General features: G+C 32.7%; 1 protein-coding gene across 4 annotated transcripts; it reads left to right on the forward strand.

Moving 5' to 3' along the window:
* The first annotated feature begins 15,016 nt into the window (after positions 1-15,016).
* On the forward strand, positions 15,017-21,372 carry LOC134708383 (uncharacterized). Of its 4 annotated transcripts, none has more exons than XM_063568870.1 (2): positions 15,017-15,240; positions 15,839-21,372. In XM_063568870.1, exon 2 carries the CDS (start codon positions 17,001-17,003, stop codon positions 18,534-18,536), a length of 1,536 nt encoding a protein of 511 aa, XP_063424940.1. In that variant the 5' UTR covers positions 15,017-15,240; positions 15,839-17,000; the 3' UTR covers positions 18,537-21,372. The 4 variants fall into 2 exon arrangements, with proteins under 4 accessions (XP_063424940.1, XP_063424942.1, XP_063424941.1 ...); XM_063568871.1 differs by having other exon boundaries at positions 15,845-21,372.
* The last annotated feature ends 1,169 nt before the right edge of the window (positions 21,373-22,541 follow it).

Here is a 22,541-nt window from a genome sequence, read left to right on the forward strand (position 1 = left end):
TCTGTCTAAAAAAAACCGAACATCTCACGTCTCCTTGTCCTTAAGTCTATTGCTAACCACTATGCGTCTTGGGTAGCAATACACAGTTAGGAAAAAAACTTTGTCACTCATAATTTTTAAACACCCTCTTTCCCTCCTTTCCAAAAAATAAGGCTTAATATTTGTGTTATGCATGTATATATTTATAGAAAGAGAATCTTCCATAGATTTAATTTCTAATGGTTATAATGGTGAGATATAATCCCTTATGTGTGTAACTATGGCACCAACCTGCATTTTCTTTATACAAAATATTGCAAAAAAGGGGGGGTGAACATGTCACAAAAGACTACAAAATTTGGTCCAAAGGAAAATTTCAATTAATTACAGTGATACCTTTCCTGAAACCATAGGTTTATATCTATCAAGTGGTAAAAAAAATTCATATGCATTTCTGCTCATTTTTCCATCAAATTGAATTGAAAAGATCGAGCGCAAAATCTATGTTGATAAACAACAAACAAATAAACAAATATTTTATTTGCCAATCACGGCGCCCAAAATGAGCAGAATAATTACAATATAATTTTCAATTTTAAACACTACAATAATTTATAGGCGGTATTCTTCACATATCTAAAAATCATTTTTTTTGTACAAAAACTTTCATATTTAAAAAAAATCACCAGGGCCATAATACGAAACTTAACTTCTAACTGTTTTCTACCTTATAATCGAATACCAGATCGCATAAATGAAACTGAAGAGCAGTCTTTTACTATTATAATACTATAACACTATAACTTTTGTATACGGAAACTAGAAATTCCGACGCAGAGGGCCATCGCTTTATTCGTTTGACACAAAAAACAACTGCTTTATATCTTTTGACACAGAAAGCCATCGTTTTATACCATTGACACAAAGATAAGCTGCTTTATACTCATAGATAACAAAGAGAGCAACCGATGTATACCATTGACACAGGGAGCCATCGCTTTATACTCATAAATGACACAGAGAGCAACCGATTTATGTCCTTGACACAGAGAGCAACCGCTTTATACTCATAGATGACACAGAGAGCAACCGCTTTATACTCATAGATGACACAGAGAGCAACCGCTTTATACTCATAGATGACACAGAGAGCAACCGATTTATACTCATAGATGACACAGAGAGCAACCGCTTTATACTCATAGATGACGGGTGCCAACGCTGTATACCTCTGACACAGAAAGCAACCACTTTATCCTGTTGGCACAAAGAGCCATTGCATTATACTCTTGAAACAGAGAGCCAACGCTGTATACTCCTGACACAGAGAGCCACCACTGTATACTCCTGACACAGAGAGCCACCACTGTATACTCCTGACACAGAAAGCCACCGCTGTATACTCCTGACACAGAGAGCCACCGCTGTATACCTCTAACATAGGAACCCACCGCTTTATTCTGTTGACACAAAGAGCCATCACTTTGTACTCTTGGCACAGAGAGCCATTGCATTATACCCCTGACACACTTTATACCTCATGTACATTTGACGCAGAAAGCCACCGCTTTGTATCAATAGATATCCATTATTATTCGTACCTACCCTAATACACGAGTGTCATTCAGTTTATCGAGAGAAATGATCGTGAAAGAATATCTAACAGTGGTCAAGTATTGCGATACGATCGTGAAAGCTCTGGTACCGGATCGTGAAAGAAATCTTATCGAGAAGACATACGAAATGTCAGTAAATAAACTAATTTGATTAATTACACGGACAAATTTACAACAAAATAAAACTGTCTGTCAAAATAATTCAACATTATGTATGTATCAGTGCGTGAGAAAATCCAGTTTTTAAGATAAATTAGTATTTACAAAACAACAAAAGGCAGATTGCTCCTCAACATTTTAATGACTGTATTTTTTTTTTTTTTAATAGTTTTTGTACTTTTATTTTCATTTTCAAAGATTTTTTTTCATTTTTTTTTAACACATATAATATATGACGGAAGATAATGATACATTTCCCCAATAATATACCGCGCTGAAGTACGTCCATTATTCATAGTTCATTATTCATTATTCAATAATGAATAATGAAATAGTTCATTATTCACTATTCAATATTGAAAAATGAATAATGAATAATGAAATGGTTTATGTTTCATTATTCAAATTGAAGCGGTGAATAGTGAAAAAAATGTATAAAATACAAATTAAAATAATGAATTTCATATTATAAACTCCGAGAACTTGTCTTTGGTTTATAATTTTATCATGTAATTTTCTAAATTTCCAAATCCCTCAGTTTTTGGACTTGTTTTAATAATTTTATTATATCCCTTAAGGAAAATTTAAAACATCACAATTGTTGATATTCATTCCTAACAATATTAGTATTGCTCGATTCTGTTTTCTCCCTGGATGTATGACTATCTTCTATATTCGTGGATTAAAGTTATGACTGACAATTCTACGGTAATAAAGAGTGAACTAAATTCTGTATACCTCCGTGAAAAAAAATTGGCAACAAAACATGCCTGACTGTGGTTAATGTACATGTGTCGTCTTGCACATGTTGCATGATATAAGTTAAAATTATATACTTACTGAGAAAAAAATTCTTCGTCCTGGTCCACTACCATATCTCCAAACTCCACATCAAACTGGTGGTCTGACATTTATTACTTGTTCGGTGGTTCTAGTGGCTGCACTATCACTCAGATTTCTAATAAATAAAAAAGGGGGATACTTTAAACAGGCATAAGAACATGTAGGTAACGAGAAAACAAAATTAGTATAAACCCAGTCAACAATAGAACATCTGACGATTATTAGCAAAAGATAAAACCCTGAAATAACATTACCATGTAAACTTAAGTTCATGCAGAAAGACAGAAAACTGAAAAAGGGGAACGAAAATAAACATTCCTTTACTAGCGAGTATAAAGAATGTACATGGTTTTTTGTGGTTCTTTTTTATCGTCTTCTCTCTTCATTTTTTTATTATTATTAATGTTTAGAATTAGTTTATTTTTACATTTTTCTTCGTGTGAAGGACGAGAAAAAAAAAACAAATTCAATCCCAGCGTTAAAATTTAGATTTGACTTCTATGCAATACTAAACTAGAATTACTTCAATAAAATGTTTTTCCTTTCTTTTACTCTGCTCTTTAACAGTCCAAATAATAGCTAGCTTAAATGTAGAATTCTGTTATTTTATGCGGGGGTGGGGGGTGGGGGGGGGGGGGGGATCATTTACATATTTATCATAAACAGGCTTAAAATCCGTCTATTATACATCTATACCAAATATAATGCCAACCAAACTCATTTATGAGTCAGATATTCCAAAAATATTTTGAAAGCAAAGACCAAGCAAAACCGCTTACAGTGGCGGATCCAAAAGGTGGGAGAGCGGGGTGTAACCCGCTGTTTTTTAGCCGATCAATGTATTTAAATGGGGAAATTAAGCTGGACCCCCCTCCCAACCTTTAATCTTGGGTTGGGACCCCTCCCCCTTTTAAATGGCTGGACCGCCACTGGCTGCTACAACCTATATCAGGACGTACGAAAATCGAGTGGATCTTTATCGAAGTATAATAATTTCTATCTATTTGTATAAATATAAAAATAGAAACTTACCTTCGTCTTTGCTGAATTCTTCTTAAAATTAAATCTCAATATCTTCAAAGATTTTTCAGTTTTATAATATACGCTAATGTTTGCGGTCGTGAAGTAAAAGCTCCTTTCGACAACAGAGAAAAAGGTTTCTGCTGGGCGCTATTGTGACGTTACAAACAATAGACTGTTTCCAATAGATCTGCACATGTATTGTTGACGTTGTCTGAAGATGTGCACAAACTGCGTTTCGATAACACGTTGAATGAACATAGATATAGGAAGATGTGGTGTGAGTGCCAATGAGACAACTCTCCATCCAAATAACAATTTAAAAATTAAACCATTATAGGTTAAAGTACGGCCTTCAACACGGAGCCTTGGCTCACACCGAACAACAAGCTATAAAGGGCCCCAAAATTACTAGTGTAAAACCATTCAAACGGGAAAACCAACGGTCTAATCTATATAAACAAAACGAGAAACGAGAAACACGTATATATTACATAAACAAACGACAACTACTGTACATCAGATTCCTGACTTAGGACAGGTGCAAACTTTTGCAGCGGGATTAAACGTTTTAATGGGCCCAAACCTTCTCCCTTTTTCTGAAACAATAGCATAACATCACAACATATAAAAACATACGATAAAATATCAATTAGCAGACTTAACTCAATCAAAAAACGTATGATTACACAAAGAACGAATAAATTTGATCTGCGATATCTGAATACAAATGCACAGTTAATTAAATATTAGAGACAAACAGTCATGACCAAAAGGCTATCAAATAAATTCAAACACACTGAGAAATATTTAACCAATCAATGTTCACTTTAGAAAAAAACCGTTTTTTTATAATCTTGAAGTTTATACAAATGTTGTAAGAATAAGTGAAAAATTGAAGATATTACAAATAATCAAAGCTGGTATACAGCCAAGATCCATATAAATAAAAAATGACAAAAAAGCATTATAAACAGTATCAACAGGTCGAATTAACAAGAAAATACGATTTGAGAGTACTCGCAGTTACTGACAGCTAGTTAAAAGCCAAAACCAATTAATAGTAAAAAATCATGCATCAGAGACTAAAATCGACTAAAACACATCACAGGGATTTAGTATTTTATGATATACTCATATATACACTCAAACATCAGGCTGGGTATAATTATTTATAATATAATTAAGAGTATGTATGCTCAGAGTAAATCGTGTATTCGTTTAAATAATAGAGTTACAGACCTTTTTCCAACTAAGGTGGGAGTGAAACAGGGATTTAAAAATCGTTGTCAAATTATATACTAGGAAATTAATTTATTTGATAATTTATTTTTGACTGCTTAAAACTCAATGGCAAATGTTTCAAGCATAATCAAGACGATAATTTATTTAACTTATCTTTGACATGTATATATTCAATTAGACTGATGGTTGATGTTTGCTTTATGTCCAGTGGTATGGTCAATAAGATAAGATATATATTATTTAGCTGCCGCTTCATAAACAACCCGCACAACCAAAAGGACGCCCAACTTTCGAAAGGGATTTACTTTTTCGAAAACAAATGATTTGAATCGAAATCTCTACAATCAAAAAATGAATGTCAAAATATCCATAGTAAAATGAATTGAACAATCGAAAATATTTGGTCCTTTATTAAATAAATCATTAAAATTGTTAAACTCTTTAAAAACAGACAATCAATTGATATTCTTGCTTACACATTAACGCTCTTCGTGGTCAACCTGACCCCTATTACTAGACTTAAATATTGTATTAATTGGTATTTAGTACCTATCCTGAAATATTTGCCACTGGACTCACGTACACAACTCAATTAATATCAGTTCTTTTTTCCACTTCACTTCTCATGCTACATACATAGGATGAGTGTTGGCCTGTTGCTGATTCATATACAGCTATTAAAAGATATACTAGTAGAAGTTTCCGTGTCAGTTTGGATTTTGATATTTATCATAGACATACTGATTTTAAGAATTTTTGGTCCTCAATTCTCTGCAACTTTCCACTTTGCTTAGCCTTTTTTGTAGTTGTCGTTTGTTTATGTAATATATACGTGATTCTTGTTTTTCGTTTTGTTTATATAGATTAGACCGTTGGTTTTCCCGTTTGAATGGTTTTACACTAGTAATTTTGGGGCCCTTTATAGCTTGTTGTTCGGTGTGAGCCAAGGCTCCGTGTTGAAGGCCGTACTTTAACCTATAATGGTTTACTTTTTAAATTGTTATTTGGATGGAGAGTTGTCTCATTGGCACTCACACCACATCTTCCTATATCTATAAACACGCGTCTGGCGCAAATACAAATTTCAATCATTTCATCTATGATGAGTTTATCTAACACGGAGCCTCACACCGAACAGCAAGCTATAAATGGTCCAACAAATGACCAGTGTAAACGCATTCAAACTCGAAAAGCAACGGTCTTATCTATATAAAAAAAAACGAGAAACGAGAAACACTTATGAACCACATAAACCAACGAAAACTACTGAACAATAGTTTAACATCACAACATAGAAAAACACACGATATAAAAATATAATTGGAAGGCTTAAGAAGTACATTAAAAAAATCATTTTTATTTTAAGATTATCTTCATAAAAAATATTTGAAAAATTACGGATAACAGAGCCACTTAAATGCCAAAGATGATATGTATAACATTTCTGCACTTGACTTCAAATCTTATGCGCGTAAGATTCAAATACTCGCTCCCAAATAATAATTTCTGAATTTTGGTTCTGCTGTAATAAAAGTTGTCTTGACTTTAATTTTCACTGTAAGGCGATTCATTCCCATTGTATATGTGATGCATTTTCACAGAAGGAAATTATTTGATTGAAGTCTTAATTCAGAGCTGACTCTCTAACAAAATATATGAAGTCAGAAGGACTGATTAGTTATGCATACTTTGGGACCACATTGTTGTTTTATATGATAATTCAACATGCGACAACTGAAAATATTCTTTAAATGACATTAATATAAATAATATTTAATTATACAATTTTGAATGTAAGCTAATCCTTGCTTACTTGAATATACACGCGCGGGTATAACCAGCGTGTTTTAGGTATGGTTCTGTAGTGTCATTTGTTAGTAAAACATCAAGAACATAATTTGCTGTTTCTATATAAATACTTTTATTTTATTTTTTGTTAGCAAGCATTTGGAACTACTACAACGATTTGACATTTCTAACATTTCTAACAACATAAATTTTGATGTGATGTGAAACAGAACTTACTACAACAAGAGGAGCCTACTCATCGGTCCTGATTACAATCAAAATTCTAATAAATCCAGTATTTTGATCTTGAAGTCAAAGGTCAAGCTCAGACGAAGTTCGGGTTGATATGCATCACATCGTTATAAGGTAACACACATTCATATCATGTTTATTCGCATTTAAACGCAAAAGAAAGGGAAGGGCATCAGGTGGTATAGCAGTATACTGCAAACCGCATATCAGAAAGGGAGTAAAAGAGATGAAAAGATCAAAATTTTCACTTTGGTTAAAGCTGGATAAGCAAATACTTGGACTATCTTATACAGTTTATTTGTGTTTTTGTTATATAAAACCATATCTGAATAAAGATGATTCAGAATTGATATTTACACAGCTTCAAAATGAAATCATGCAGTTTAAACATCAGGGAGAAATTTTAATCTGTGGTGATTTTAATGCCCGAACAGGAGGACTGCAGGACTACATTCAAAATGATGATGAAAATGAAAATTTCATTGATTGTCCTGTCCCTATTAATTACTGATATTCCCTTAGTAAGACGTCAAATGGATAGAGAAAAAAATATACATGGCACTCTTCTTGTGTCCCTTTGTAAAGATTTACAGTTGAGACTTCTTAATGGGAGATTTCTAGGCGATTCCTTAGGATTTTTTACTTTTTAAAATTCTATTGGCCAAAGCACAGTTGATTATATGTTAACAACACCTAATTTATTCTATTGTGTACATCATTTTATTGTTAGATCTCCAGTGGAATTGTCTGACCACTGTTTATTATCTGTATGCTTTAAATCATGTACTCAAAGAGAGACAACTCTTGAGTCTCATTCAGATGTTGGTAAATTTCAATGGGAACATTCCATGTCAGACAATTATCATGATACTTTATTGCATAAAGAGTCTGTAAATGATATATTAGATCTAATGAACAATATTGATGATGAAAACTGTGATGATATTGATTTTCTTGTCTCATCAGTTAATAAAATTTATGTTAATGCAGCATCACAAACTTTAGTATTAAAAAAGAAAAGTTCTCGTCCATCTAATAAGAGAAAAAGAGCTAAACCAAAAAAAGCATGGATGTCCAATGATTGTCTTTTGTTGAGGAAAGAAGTAAGGTCTCTTGGTAAAAGACTCCAAAAGGATAAAAATAATGCTAACCTTCGCCAAACATATTCTAATTGTGTAAAACATTATAATAAACAAAAAAAGAGCTTAAAAGCAGAGTTTTATAGGACATTTATTAGTAAATTGAATAGCCTAGAACACAAAGATTCTAAGTCCTTTTGGAAATCTATTAACGATCTAAAAAATAACCACCAACAGGCACCCAGTCCATTATCAAAGCAGGAATGGGTAGAACATTACAAATCCTTATTAAACTCTGATTCAGAACTTAATTTTCCTGATGATCTTGAGACATCAAAGGACAATCATTGCTCTCTGGATTACCCATTTACTTGTAATGAAGTTAAAAAGGGTATCACTAGACTTAAATCTGGTAAGTCTGGTGGTCCTGATTTGATATTGAATGAGTTTATTAAATGTAGTGCCTCATCCATGGTACTAGTTATAGTAAAACTTTTTAATAAAATACTTCAATGTGGAAAATTTCCAAAATCATGGAATCTGTCATATATTTCTTCAATTTTTAAATCAGGTGATCCTAGTGATTGCAATAACTATAGAGGTATATGTGTCTCTAGCTGTTTAGGTAAATTATTTACTTCATTACTGCAAAACAGATTAACCGTGTTCATAGAGTCTAAAGACTTGTTTGAGTGCCAATCAGGGTGGCTTTCGTGAAGGATATAGAACAAGTGACCATATATTCATAATGAAAACTTTAATTAATAAATATCTAAATAAGTGTAAGAAAAATCTTTACATTTGTTTTGTGGACTTTAAAAAGGCATTCGACAGTGTTGTAAGAAAGGCATTACTACATAAATTGCTCAAAAAGGGAATAGGTGGGAAATTTTATGACTTGTTAAAACATATGTATAGTAATACATTATATTGTTGTAAAACAGATGGATTTATTAGTGAATCATTCCATGCTAATTTAGGGGTGAAACAGGGGGACAGTCTTAGTCCCACCCTTTTTAATATTTTTGTCGATGACATAGATTCCTATTTCAACCCTGTTTTGTCTGATCTAGTTAATTTAAATCAGAATAACTTTAGTCATCTTCTTTATGCAGATGATTTAATCTTAATTTCAGAAACACCTAATGGCTTGCAACACTGTGTGGATGCCTTACAATCCTTTTGTATTGATTTGGGCCTAAATGTGAACACCAAGTAAACACAAACTATGATTTTATCAAATAGTAAAAATAGATCTTTATTAGATAAACATTATTTTTATTTTGGTCCCCAACCATTAGAATCTGCTACGGAATATAAATACTTAGGTATAGTCTTCAACAATAGAGGTAAACTTAATATAGCAGCTGAAAATCTTGCTGATAAAGCACGTAAGGCATATTTCGCCTTGAAATCAAAATTACCATATTCTAATTGTATTGTAGTGGAAAAATGGTGAGACTTTTCAACTCATTAATTTCACCAATTATGACTTATGGATCTGAAATTTGGATCTCAGATTTTAATATAAATCTTGACACTGCTGATAAACTACCATTTGAAAAGGTTCAGAATATGATTATGAAAAATGTTCTTGGTGTTCATGGTAAGGCTTCCAATTTAGCTTTACGTACAGAACTTGAGCTATATCCAGTGTGTTTTATATCATATAAACTAATGTTTAAATACTATGCTAGATTAACTGACATTGAAGTTGGAAACAACCCAAAATTTGATCTATTAAAATCTGCATTCATTGAAGATAAAAAATTGTATACACAAAAGAGCGCTTGCTGGGTACAGTCCTTACATAAACTAAAAAAGTTAATCAACTTTGATTCACTTCAAATATCACATAATATGTTTGAGGACTCACTGAAAAACTTTTATAAATGCAAGATTTGGGGTCAACTTGAGAATATTAAATCTAATAACACAGGTAAACTAAGATTTTATAGTAAAATGTGCTCATCATTTGACTTGAAAGCTTACTTAAGATTTGATATTAAAAAATATGATAGGTCACTGCTTACAAAAATTAGAATAAGTGCACATTCACTTGCAATTGAAACTGGGAGGTATAGCAAACCAAAAATTTTAGCAAGTGAAAGATACTGCAAACTTTGTAAAGATAAAGTGGAAGATGAAGTTCATTTTCTTTTACATTGTCCTCTATATAAAGACCTTCGAGAGAAGTTTGATATTTTCAAAAACCTTAATAATGATGATGATATTAAATCAACGATCTATTTACTTAACCCAGTAAATCTAGTTAACACCAGACAAATATGTAGTTATTTAAGTCAAGCTTTTGAAGCTCGTAATAATAATCTAATGTCAGTTGGTCTACCATAAGTATAATACTATGTAATACTGTGATATTATATATATAATTGGTACTTCAAATGTTTTCTTTATGTTGCATTTGCATAAATTGTCATGTTTAATGTGTTTATATCTTGGAATACGCATTGTATCATATGTGCTTTGTCCAATAAAATATTTGAATTTGAATTTGAATTTATTCAAATATTGTTCGTGAGTTTGCTATAAGCGTGTCATGGATCCGAAAATATATTGGAGTGAATACGACGAATTTTCCTTGAAATGCTTTAGTATACTCGCTCGAAAAAGCTTTGAAATTTGTCACGCCGTTTCATACACATTTCTACCATATTGATAGGCTTTCGTACAACAAACAGAAGAAAAATTGATAACGAATAGTAGTAAAGGAGCAAACAAACTCCAAAGAGAATGTATCGTTCAGTGCCGAAATTTTGAATTAAGTTTTTCAAATAACGACTTCCTCATTCGCATTATGCAACACAAAATCATCGGTCGCATTTAAGGTTCATCATAACAAATGGACAAATATGGCTGTATTTACATGCCAAAAATTACTCCGAGTACAGACTTACCTGTAAAGTTGGAAAAGTTTTAATGCCTAGCATCCACTAGATATAAAAAAGTTAAATCCATTTGGTGTTTCAGAAAGATAAAATCTCTTTTGGATTTTGATGGGCATTTTTTTTCCTTCATGCAAAAGGTGTGAAAATTGACTAAGTTGTGGAACAACTATGAGATGCTCCCTCAGGTAAAAAAACGGTTTGTATTGTTTTCATTGTCCTTAATTGACCATAGACACCAGGTATCTTCACAACTTTAGGTGAGTTAAAGAGTTTATCTGAGTCAGTGAGTGGACAGTATCAAAGTAATGCAGGTGTTTGTTTATTTTTGCACCTTCTGAAGAAAGGAAAAAAAATGGCCAGCAAAAACCAAGAAAGATTTTATCTTTCTTAAACACAAAATGCATTTAACTTTTATATATCTAGTGGATGCTAGGCATTACAACTTTTCAAACAGCACAGGTAAGTCTGTACACAGAGTAGTTTTTGAGGTAAAAATACGGCCATATTTGTCCATTTGTTATGATGAACCTTAATGTAACTAAAAGTCAACCAATTATTTACTTTACCATATACTTATGATTATTTGGCATAATTGCCTGTTGTATAAATTGATAAATGATGTTGTTGGTGTGAAATTTTATACTACTTTGAAAAACATGTATAGTTTATCCCAGTCTGCACTGAAGATTAGCAATGAACACTCTTTGTTTTTTCCAATAATTAGAGGTGTAAGACAAGGGGACAGTTTAAGTCCTACTTTGTTTAATTGTTATATAAATGATTTACATTCAATTTTTGATGTAAATTGTAACCCTCCAGTTCTTGATACTTCAAGTATCCAAACTCTCAGCTATGCAGATGATTTAGTGTTACTGTCCGAGACACACCAGGGGCTTCAAAACGCATTAGATAAACTAAATAAATATTGCACTAAATGGCAATTGAGTGTCAATACAAACAAGACTAAAATTCTAGTTTTTCAGAATATTTATAAACAATCCCCACCCCTCTTGTTTAATAATAATTTTTTGACTGAAGTTAAGGACTTCAAATTTCTAGGGAATATTATTAACTATAGGTGAAATTTTACAAAAACTACTGAAGAGCTGTCTAAAAAAGGCATTAAAGTTTTATTTTTATTGAGAAAATATATTTCAAATTTTTTGTTCCCACTAATTTGTCATGTAAATTATTTGATACTCTTATAAGACCTATTTTGACATACAACTCTGAGATTTGGTTTATGGATAATGTTCAGTCAGCTTATAGAGCATCTAATAGAGCTGCAGTAAATAATACATTTTGTGATACTCTTGCAATAGCAGAAAAATATCCCTTTGAGAAGGTTCATTCTAAATTTTGTAAAGCAGTATTAGGACTGAAAAAGACAGCCACTAACATAGGTGCTAGATCAGAATTAGGTAGATTTACTTTGGACTCCTATATAAAAACTCAAACACTCATGTATTTTTATAGAATAAATTGTAATGATATTAATCCCCTGGTTAAAGAATCTCTACAAACAAACATAAATTTACATTCTGAAGGTACTCATTTGCAGATAAAAAAAATTAAAGAAATGAAAATAAACCCAGAAAATTACTCTAATAATAATGTACCTTTTAAACAATCAAATAACATGTTAAAATGTAATATAAAAAAGTGTGTTTCAGAGGAATATGAAAAAAAAATACTTTAATTAAACTTTCAAAAATGGATTCCTCATCCAAACTTTGTCTTTATGGGAAATTAAAAAATAATTGTCAGTCTGAGGAATATTTAAATTGCAATAATTTTATACATAGGCAGTTACTCTCAAAATTTATAAAATCAAAACATATCTTTGCGTTCTAATCTTTTTGTTTATCTAAAAGACTATGTACCATTATTTCAGCATCTTGATGCATTCAATAAACTTAAACACATTCTAAACCCCATCCCTGAACTTGTTTGTCATGTTGGAGTCTTCATTAAACAGTCTTTAGAACTGAGGGAGTCAGACCCGTGTCAGGCAAGGTTATGATGGTGTTTTTTACATACATTTATAATTGAACTCTAATGTTCTATTTTTCCATATATTGTATTGAATTATTTTGTATTTCATTGTATTACATTGTATTTCATTGTATTGCATTGTATAGTATAAAATTATTGTTTCATTGTATTGCTTGACCCTCATGGGTGTAATTTTGCAATAAAGATATATTAATTATTCAGTTCTGTTATGGTTAAATGTTTTGCGTACTAAATGAAATATCGGAAACTGCAGCGAATCTCTGTTTACGTAAACCTCTATCTCAAATGTAACACACTCATTTTAATTTTTAAGATTTCAAAGAAAAAATCAAATTGCGTGCTTCTAGTTTCATTACTAATTAAACTTGTAATCGTAAAAGATGCATGTATATAGTTACTAGAAATATGCATTTAAAAAAAGATATGCATGTTACGATACTTACAAAACAGGAAATCCTGGATAATCATAGGTCTGTTCAATGTTCCTTTAAAATTTCAACCAAAGATGAAGAACTGTATCTTCCATCACAGTATTGGATACCTAAACTACAAGTGTCTTTACAAACAATGGTATATTGCTGGGTCTTCCAACTGCATCACGAAACCTCTTTCTGAATTATTAACATATATTTTATCGACAATCAAAGTCGGGCTCCAAAGTTATTGTGGAACTACCTATTCTAGAGGTGGCGTGAATCCGATGTGGATACTAGAAAAAAAGATCTTTTAGAGTACAAAAAATCTAAGACTCTCTCATCTTGCAATAGTATTAAACATTTGACTTTTCTACACTTTATACAAGTATTCGCAATTCCAAACTAAAAGACAAATTGAGAGAGTTGGTATTTCTTTGTTTCATTTAAAAGAATGGCGAGCGTAGATACAAGTATCTTGTCTTGGGAAGGGATAAATCCTACTTTGTAAAAAAATACTCCGATTCAAACAAAAAATTCTTTGAAACTGACATTATCAAGATGCTTGATATCTTGATTGACAACACATTTGTTACGTTTGAAGGACGTGTTTTTCAACAGACTGTCGGAATTCAAATGGGAACAAATTGTGTTCCTTCTCTTGCCGACTTGTTTCTTTATATTTATGTGGCTGACTTCCTACAAAAAATCCGTAGGAAGAAAGATAAGAAATAAGCAATATCCTTTAACTTTACGTTCCAATATATAGATGATGTTCTCTTACTAAATAATACAAAATGTGGTGACTATGTTGAACGAAACTATCCCATCGAACTGGAGATAAAGGATACTACAGATACAGTTAAGTCTGCCTCATTTCTTGACTTACATATAGAAATTGACAATGAGGGTTGGTTGAAAACGTTACTTTACGACAAATGAGATGATTTCAGCTTCCCAACTGTGAACTTTCAAATTCTATGTAGCAACGCCTGCATACGGAGAATATATCTCCCAATTGATACGATATTCCCGGGTTTGTATTTCCTATCATAAATTCCTTGACAGAGGATTGCTGCGTACAAGCTTAAGCTGTTAAACCAATTTTGGTAGGGTTTGTTTCGCTTAGTCATGAGTTTTTATATGTTGTATCTTCTGTAATATTATTTGTCTGTTTGTCTTTTTATTTTCAGCCATGTCGCTGTCAGTTTATTTCGATCTTTTAGTTTGACTGTCCCGTTGGTATCTGTCCCTCTTTTGTGGTCTACCGGACATAAACCCCACATCACATTCATACAATATTAGCACTTTTCTGGTTCCTGTGCGGTATGCTTATTGTGTTTAAAGTACCATCGGGGTAATTTAAACCTTTTGAAAAATCTTTAAGTGCTTCAAGAATATTAGCTTTAGAACAGTACATAGAACAGTTATCCTAACACCTTTAGAAAAGATTCTGACAGAAAGTTTGCATGTCGGAATGTATTATCCTATTATGTATTTATGTATTTTTCTGTTTTCAGTGTTCTTTCATTTACTTTTATTGTAATCCTGTCATGCAATGTTTTCCTTTCAGTTGTATTTTTAACATTGCCATATAAGCAGGAGATTTGGATAGCCATTAAACCAGATTCAATCCACCATATTATCTTAAAATGTCATAAACCGAGTCAGGAATGTGGCAGTTGTTATCGAAAAGGATTTAAAATCTACAATTTTAAAGCCCGTTATCCATTGGGTACAAACTCTAATATTTTAATTTGGGTAGGTGGTGGTTCACTGTTGGGTATTTAACATTTGTGTTGATTAGTTTGATCGCAACCTCGCTTTGGTCTTTTCGAAATACGACGGCAAGGTTTCAGAAGACGAAAATTGGACGAGAAAATAATCTTCTTAAAAAAAGTTGAAATAACACCTGAAATAGGTTTGATAAGGGTTATAAGTGTATATTGATATACAATAAAGACGGATTGATATCGATTTAATCACGATGTCTTGAAATTTTAGTTAAAAGCGACATTTTAAAACATACAAAAAATTTAATGTGCAAATGAATTACGAATTTAAGTAAACGGTCACAGCCAAAATAAATCAAAACCAAGATTGTGTTTAGACATTAAATTTTTATGCAATTTGAAAGTGTGAAGGAATATATGATATGTTATTGCCGTACTTTAGGGATATGAAGGGTTTCCAAATCAACCAAATGTTTTCACGAGGAATTATGAAACAGCTTATTGTCAGCATATAAGTTGATGCAGTAGATAACTTAGTTCATCTAAATACAGGACAAAAATGAGCAAAAAGTTGAGTGTTTTGACTATTTATTGACAAACTTGTAATGAAAATATTTCCGGTTAACGGTGGGCAAAAAAAAAAAAAAAAAAAAAAAAAAAAAAAAAAAAAAACCCGGATTTGATAAACTCGTATGTTCCGGATTCGCATATTCACTTTTAATATTTAATATAGATAAGGTAAAGTACATGTATTTATTTGAATGAAGATAACACATACACTTTAAGTTTCAGATCATGTATAGGAGGTCCGGCAGAAAAAGGGTGCCGACAAGCAGGGCAAATAATGGAGGCGCAGCGGCAGCTTCAAAGAAGTCGAAACAGCAACAGGAAGAGGCGAATGCTAATATTGCAGATAGATTAGCCAGGAATTTACCTAGAACAAGTGGAACACCACCTGTACAGCTCGGCTCAAACACTGTGACAACTAATGTACTACCACAGAGTCCAATAATGATCCCAGCAACACTGCCAGCAGAAACAATTTACCCTGCTCCAGGTAATACATTACACCAACCCCTAATTAACACAGGTTATGTCTTACCCATTGAAACGGTTAAGGCGTCAGATGACATAGCGCGAAACGTTTCGCAAAATGTCAAACAAAAAGTAATAAATGGGGAATATGTAGATATGGGCAGTTTGTTAAATAATTCACAAAACATAACAGGAGTGAATCAAACACTTACATTTAATCAGGGACAGATTATATTACAACCTAAGCAACAGGACACAAGAATTACCACAATAGGTATATGGACGGATGCCTTTTTAATATATATCAGTATTTATTGTTCTATACATACATCTCAGTTCCAAGAACTGTTGAAGTATATGCAAACTGTCAGGTTAGGGGCTAAACGCTATGCAGGTTTAGGATGGAAATTGTATGATGAACAGTTTAGACTACGTAGATCACAGGATCCTGCTGGATCCTGGTCTGTCATAGACACTGAGCTATGGTTATTGTATATGCAACCAGCAGGTCCTATTAATGGGCCAGAGTTTAATATTGCACAAAAACCAACAAACAATTTTCTTAAATGTTATGCATATAATTATAATGGGACGTGCACCCAACAATATTGCACATACAAACATGCTTGTTTAAAATGCAGTGGGGTACATCCGGTTATATATTGCACTAATAGCAAAGTGACTAACTCTAATAATCCTCAGTCACCTGGGATTGTTCAGAGATTTAGATCAGCCCGGCCTCAAGCACCACAGAAAACAGCTTCTAATTTTCAACCCTTTGCACCTAGGCAAATGCAAAATAACACAAGATTCCGTTCTCCTGGAGCATTTATGGGACAAAGGCAAAACCCCAGTCAAAATTAAATCGTTAAGAGAATTACTGTCAAATTATGAAAACAAAACTGATGCAGCAATGTTATTATTAGGATTTATAGAGGGGTTTAGATTAAACTATACTGGTCCAAGGATCTCGAGTTTTGCAAGCAATCTCATTTCAGCAGAAGTTCACAAAACCGAAACGAATTTAAAATTACAAAAAGAAGTGCATCTTGGTAGAATGTTGGGCCCCTTTTCAAAAATACCAATTTCAACTTTAAGAATATCTCCTATTGGGGTAGTTGCAAAAAATGACGGAGGATGGCGTCTTATAACTCACTTGTCATATCCTACAAACTGGAGTGTGAATGATTTCATTGATCCAGAAATTTGTAAAGTAAAGTATTCTTCTTTTGATAAAGTAGTTGGGATGATCTCTGAATTAGGAAATAACGTGCTTTGCGCAAAAATGGACATTAGTCAGGCCTTTAGAATTTTATTGGTTCACCCAGCTGATTTTGACCTTCTGGGAATTTTCTTTGATGGGAAATATTATATTAATAAATGTCTGCCTGAAGGCTGCTCTATATCATGTGCCCTCTTTGAAAAATTTGCCACCTTTTTGCATAAAACAGTTGCATTGAAAGCTGGCATTGAGACTTTAGACCACTATTTGGATGACTTTTTCTTTGCTGGTGAAAGTTCAACGGATAATTGTACCATTTTGATGGACACTTTTAATGAAGTATGTAGGCAGTTAGGTGTTCCACTAGCAGAGAATAAAACAGTAGGTCCTACTACATGTATCACATTTCTAGGCCTTGAAATTGACACAGTACTTATGTTGGTTAGAATCCCCCCTGAAAAACTGGATAAACTTAAATTTATGCTTGATCAGGTCTTGTCAAAAAAGAAAATGGCACTGAAGGAACTTGAATCAATTACTGGTTTAATGGCATTTTGTTCAAGGGCTATTATATCAGCCCGTGCATTCATTCGTCGTTTTTACGATTTGATAGCTTCAGTTAAGAATGGAAAGCCTTATTATACTGTCAGATTGAATTCAGAGGTCAAAGCAGATGCTAGAGTTTGGTTAAATTTTCTAGATCAATTCAATGGTCAGTGTTATTTTCCTGATAGATGTTGGTCGACTAATGAAAGTCTGGAATTATTCACTGATAGTGCAGGTAATGTTTTATTAGGTTGTGGAGCTTATTTTCAAGGTCACTGGGTACAATACCAGTGGCCCAGTAGTTGGGCTGATACTAGCATTCTATTGGATATAACATGTTTGGAGCTTATTCCCATCGTGCTGTCTTTCATGATATGGGGTCCTTCATTTAGAAATAAAAAGATTTTGTTGAGAATAGATAATCAGGCATTAGTAAGCATTGTGAACAAAAGAACATCAAAATCAAAGAGAGTTATGATATGGATAAGACAACTAGTTTTTCTCACTATGAACAATAACATACAATTTAGGGCACAACATATTGAGGGTGAGCATAATGCAATCGCAGATGCTCTTTCTCGATTTCAGGAACAACGTTTTATGGACTTGGTCCCGAATGCAGACAGTTCTCCAGCAGCAATCCCACAAGAATTCCTGTCGATGATTTCAGAACTGAAATGAATCACTTACTTATAAATTCATTAGCACCCAGTACACAGAAAGCATATTTGCATAGCATGGACATATTTGTTAAATTCAGAGAAAATCATGGTTTTTCTGATGTCTGGCCTATTCCGCTTGATGACTTGACATCATTCATTGTTTATATGTTTAGAAAGAAATTGTCCCACTCAACAGTATCTGGCTATATATCAGGCTTAAGTTACTTTAATAAAATCAACAATTTAGAAGACAATACACAGAAATTTGTGGTCAGAAAATTGATTGAAGGAATAAAAAGGTTGGGGGGCCCAAATCAAAAGGACACTAGATTACCTATAACAAGAGATATATTGGAAAAATTATTGAGGTCACTGGCGGTGATTTGCAAAAACGGGTATGAGACAAAACTGTTTATGACTTCATTTTCGCTAGCCTTTCATGGTTTTATGAGAGTAGGTGAAATAACAGTTGATTGCAAAAATAAGCAGATGCATACTGTAAAATTTGAAAATATAAAGCTTTGTGATACAAGATTAGAGGTGTTATTGACGTCATCTAAAACTGATCAGTTTGGTTCTGGAACAACAATCGTTATTTCTAAGCAGAAAAACAAAAATATATGTCCAGTACAAATAATGGCTAATTTTATTAAAGTTCGCCCACCTTATCTGGGACCTTTATTTTGTCATTTTGATGGATCCCCCCTTACAAGATACCAGTTTTCAGCATTATTAAAAAGGTCTCTGTCAGTAATTGGTATAGAAAACAATGGATTTAAGTCCCATTCCTTTAGAATTGGAATGGCAACTACATGCGCATTAGAGGGTATTTCTGATGAACAAATTAAAGAAATGGGACGTTGGAAGTCACAGGCCTTTTTGCGATACATTAGGATTTAAATGTGCCTGAACATTATATATGTACATTTATGTGTGTAAATATGTTTCAATTTGCTTATTTCATAATGCAGTCTTGAGCTGGCATTTAAAATAGTATATTATGTAAATAAATGGTATGTCCTGCATCAATATAAGCAAGTAATAATTGCTTTCTAAGAATTGCAGGACATGCTACAGTTTGGATCGTTGGATCCTCGATTATTAAACATGCCTTTGGGGAAGCCAGAGGACGACCGGGAGGGGTAAACTTGGGGCTGCAGAGGATGGGAGTAAATATTTGGTGGCAAGGAAAATGTGGAGGTAAAGTGCTGGACATGAAAAAACAAATAAGAACCATGTTGAAATATGAAGATCCGCCAACTATATTAGTTTTACATATTGGAGGAAATGATATAGGGAAAGAAAGTACAAAAACTATTTGTGAACTAATAAGGAAACAGTTCAGTTGGATGCGTCAACTGATGTTGGACACAGTTTTTGTCTGGTCTCAAATTATTCCGAGATCAAGTTGGCGTTACTCTGACAATATTAATGCCATGGAAAAATGCAGATTGAGGGTTAATACCTCTATAGCATCATTTTTAACCAAATCAGATGGTTGTTACATCCGTTACCCTGAGATAAAGGCTAATGAATTATTCTTAATGAAAGATGGAGTGCATTTGACGTCTTTGGGAAATAACATTTTCTTGAATACCCTCCAGGGAGGATTAGAAATGATCCTCAGGAATCTTGGCATTAATTTAACCTTCCCCGACTGTAATTAGATACAACTGTTATGTTAACATTTTATATCTGACGTTTCAAGTAAGTTACTAGGAAGTAACTTGAAAGTTATATATATTTAAATTGTATTTGGCACAGCTTCGCGCAGCTTCACCCCCTCTTTTCAGTGGCGGTTGTCCAATCAGATCAAGTTGTTACTCTGATCTTATCGGACAATTTGGCACATTTCGCTGCGCTGGATTTAACATTCATATATTCAGTGAACAGTAATGATAGCCTCTGATTACCAGGGCTCATCAGTCAACTTCTCGTACCAGACATATTACTTAAATATATTTATATTAGTGGTCTGCCATAATTTGCGGTAGCCACATTATAATTTACATATATATTAAATACAGACATTGATAAATATATTTCAGAGCAAGATTGCCAATTTAAATACATATTATATATCATATATGTTATATTTTATTCAAGATAAAGCTGTGGCCAAATACTGCCAAAACCTTATTATCTATTTGTTGTGTTTTGGGCCTCGAGGATAAAAGGATTTAAAATCTACAATTTTAAAGCCCGTTATCCATTGGGTACAAACTCTAATATTTTAATTTGGGTAGGTGGTGGTTCACTGTTGGGTATTTAACATTTGTGTTGATTAGTTTGATCGCAACCTCGCTTTGGTCTTTTCGAAATACGACGGCAAGGTTTCAGAAGACGAAAATTGGACGAGAAAATAATCTTCTTAAAAAACCCACCACCCTCCCAATGTAAATTAATTTTGTGTTACATGTGTATTTGTTCTGAATGGAAGTAAGAAACCAGATACTGCTTTTAAGTTTATATTTCAGCTTATTTCTGCTAATGGTACTGAGATGGGAGAGTAGGAGACAACTAGTGAACATAAAGTAGATGTAAAAGTTGGACATTGGCAGAGCACATTTCGCTGCGCTGGATTTAACATTCATATATTCAGTGAACAGTAATGATAGCCTCTGATTACCAGGGCTCATCAGTCAACTTCTCGTACCAGACATATTACTTAAATATATTTATATTAGTGGTCTGCCATAATTTGCGGTAGCCACATTATAATTTACATATATATTAAATACAGACATTGATAAATATATTTCAGAGCAAGATTGCCAATTTAAATACATATTATATATCATATATGTTATATTTTATTCAAGATAAAGCTGTGGCCAAATACTGCCAAAACCTTATTATCTATTTGTTGTGTTTTGGGCCTCGAGGATAACAGTTCGTTTCTATGTATGTAGCATTTGCGTTTGGTTTTGTTGCACTTCAGTGTTTCTGTTTTTATGTTGTTTTTCTGTAATTATAGTTGATTTGTTTTCCTGTGCTAGTTTATAACCCATATTTGTTTTCTACCAATCCATTTATGACTTTTGAACAGCGGCATACTACTGTTGCCTTTATGAAGTATACATTAAGATAGTTCAACCTTACATCAGTCTATCAGTTTTGGACAGCTCTTTTTTAAATACAGTTATTTATTGAATCATTTATTTAATCATGTTAATCAGTTATTCATTTTTATTCTACAACTATTTCTACTGATTTTACTTTTTCCTTTGTAACTGATATATGTAAAGTTGTTTCATCATCGTCGTAGAACGTGAACATTATTTTGACTATCTATTCTGTTCTGTTCCGCAACAAACGGAAAAGACTTTGCTATATTTTTCATCCTAGTATTTAATAGAAAATTATCTTTGATATCAAGAATCCGTCAAAAAGAGACTATTCCGAATCTCAACTGACAAACTGAAAAACCATCTCAAACATATTTGTATCCCAAAAATTGGTTAGAAACCACAACATAATCATAGTACAATGAGTAGTCGTTGTGAGAGCCTACTTTGATTCCCAATATGTTGTACGGTATTGCAATAATTATAGTGTCGAAATTCATTTTTTAAACGCTGTAGGTAAACAACTTTATATTTTGGTTATAATAGACAAAATGTGTTTGAACTTGATTTTAACAGCATTAGTCATAAACAACATAGAGAAAAACAAAATATTCCGGATATTTTTATACATTGGTCGTTTGTCGAGGTCTATAATAATTGATTTTGCCTTTGTTGTTGTAGTACAAAGCTGGTATTTTTTTTTTCTTTAACAGAAGTGGTAAGGTGATTATGTTTGTATTTTGACCTTCAGTATATATGAAAATAATACCACATTTCCTTTCCCGTAAAAAAGAATTTTTCTCAACACGAATTATATGCTTCCGGTCTAACAAACAAAGAAAAATAACACTATTTTCATCTGAATGTGTAAATAATCAAATTCATGACAGCGAAAAACACTCATCTAAATACGTAATAAAAATACATATTTCTTATTTTGTTATTCTTTAAACAGT

Source organism: Mytilus trossulus, chromosome 2 (genome assembly GCF_036588685.1).
Source record: "Mytilus trossulus isolate FHL-02 chromosome 2, PNRI_Mtr1.1.1.hap1, whole genome shotgun sequence".
NCBI classification, from domain to species: Eukaryota; Metazoa; Mollusca; class Bivalvia; order Mytilida; family Mytilidae; genus Mytilus; species Mytilus trossulus.

Bases quoted from the DNA above. Each gene is read 5' to 3' on its own strand.
- LOC134708383 (XM_063568870.1), top strand. From the start codon at position 17,001: ATGTTATTATTAGGATTTATAGAGGGGTTTAGATTAAACTATACTGGT.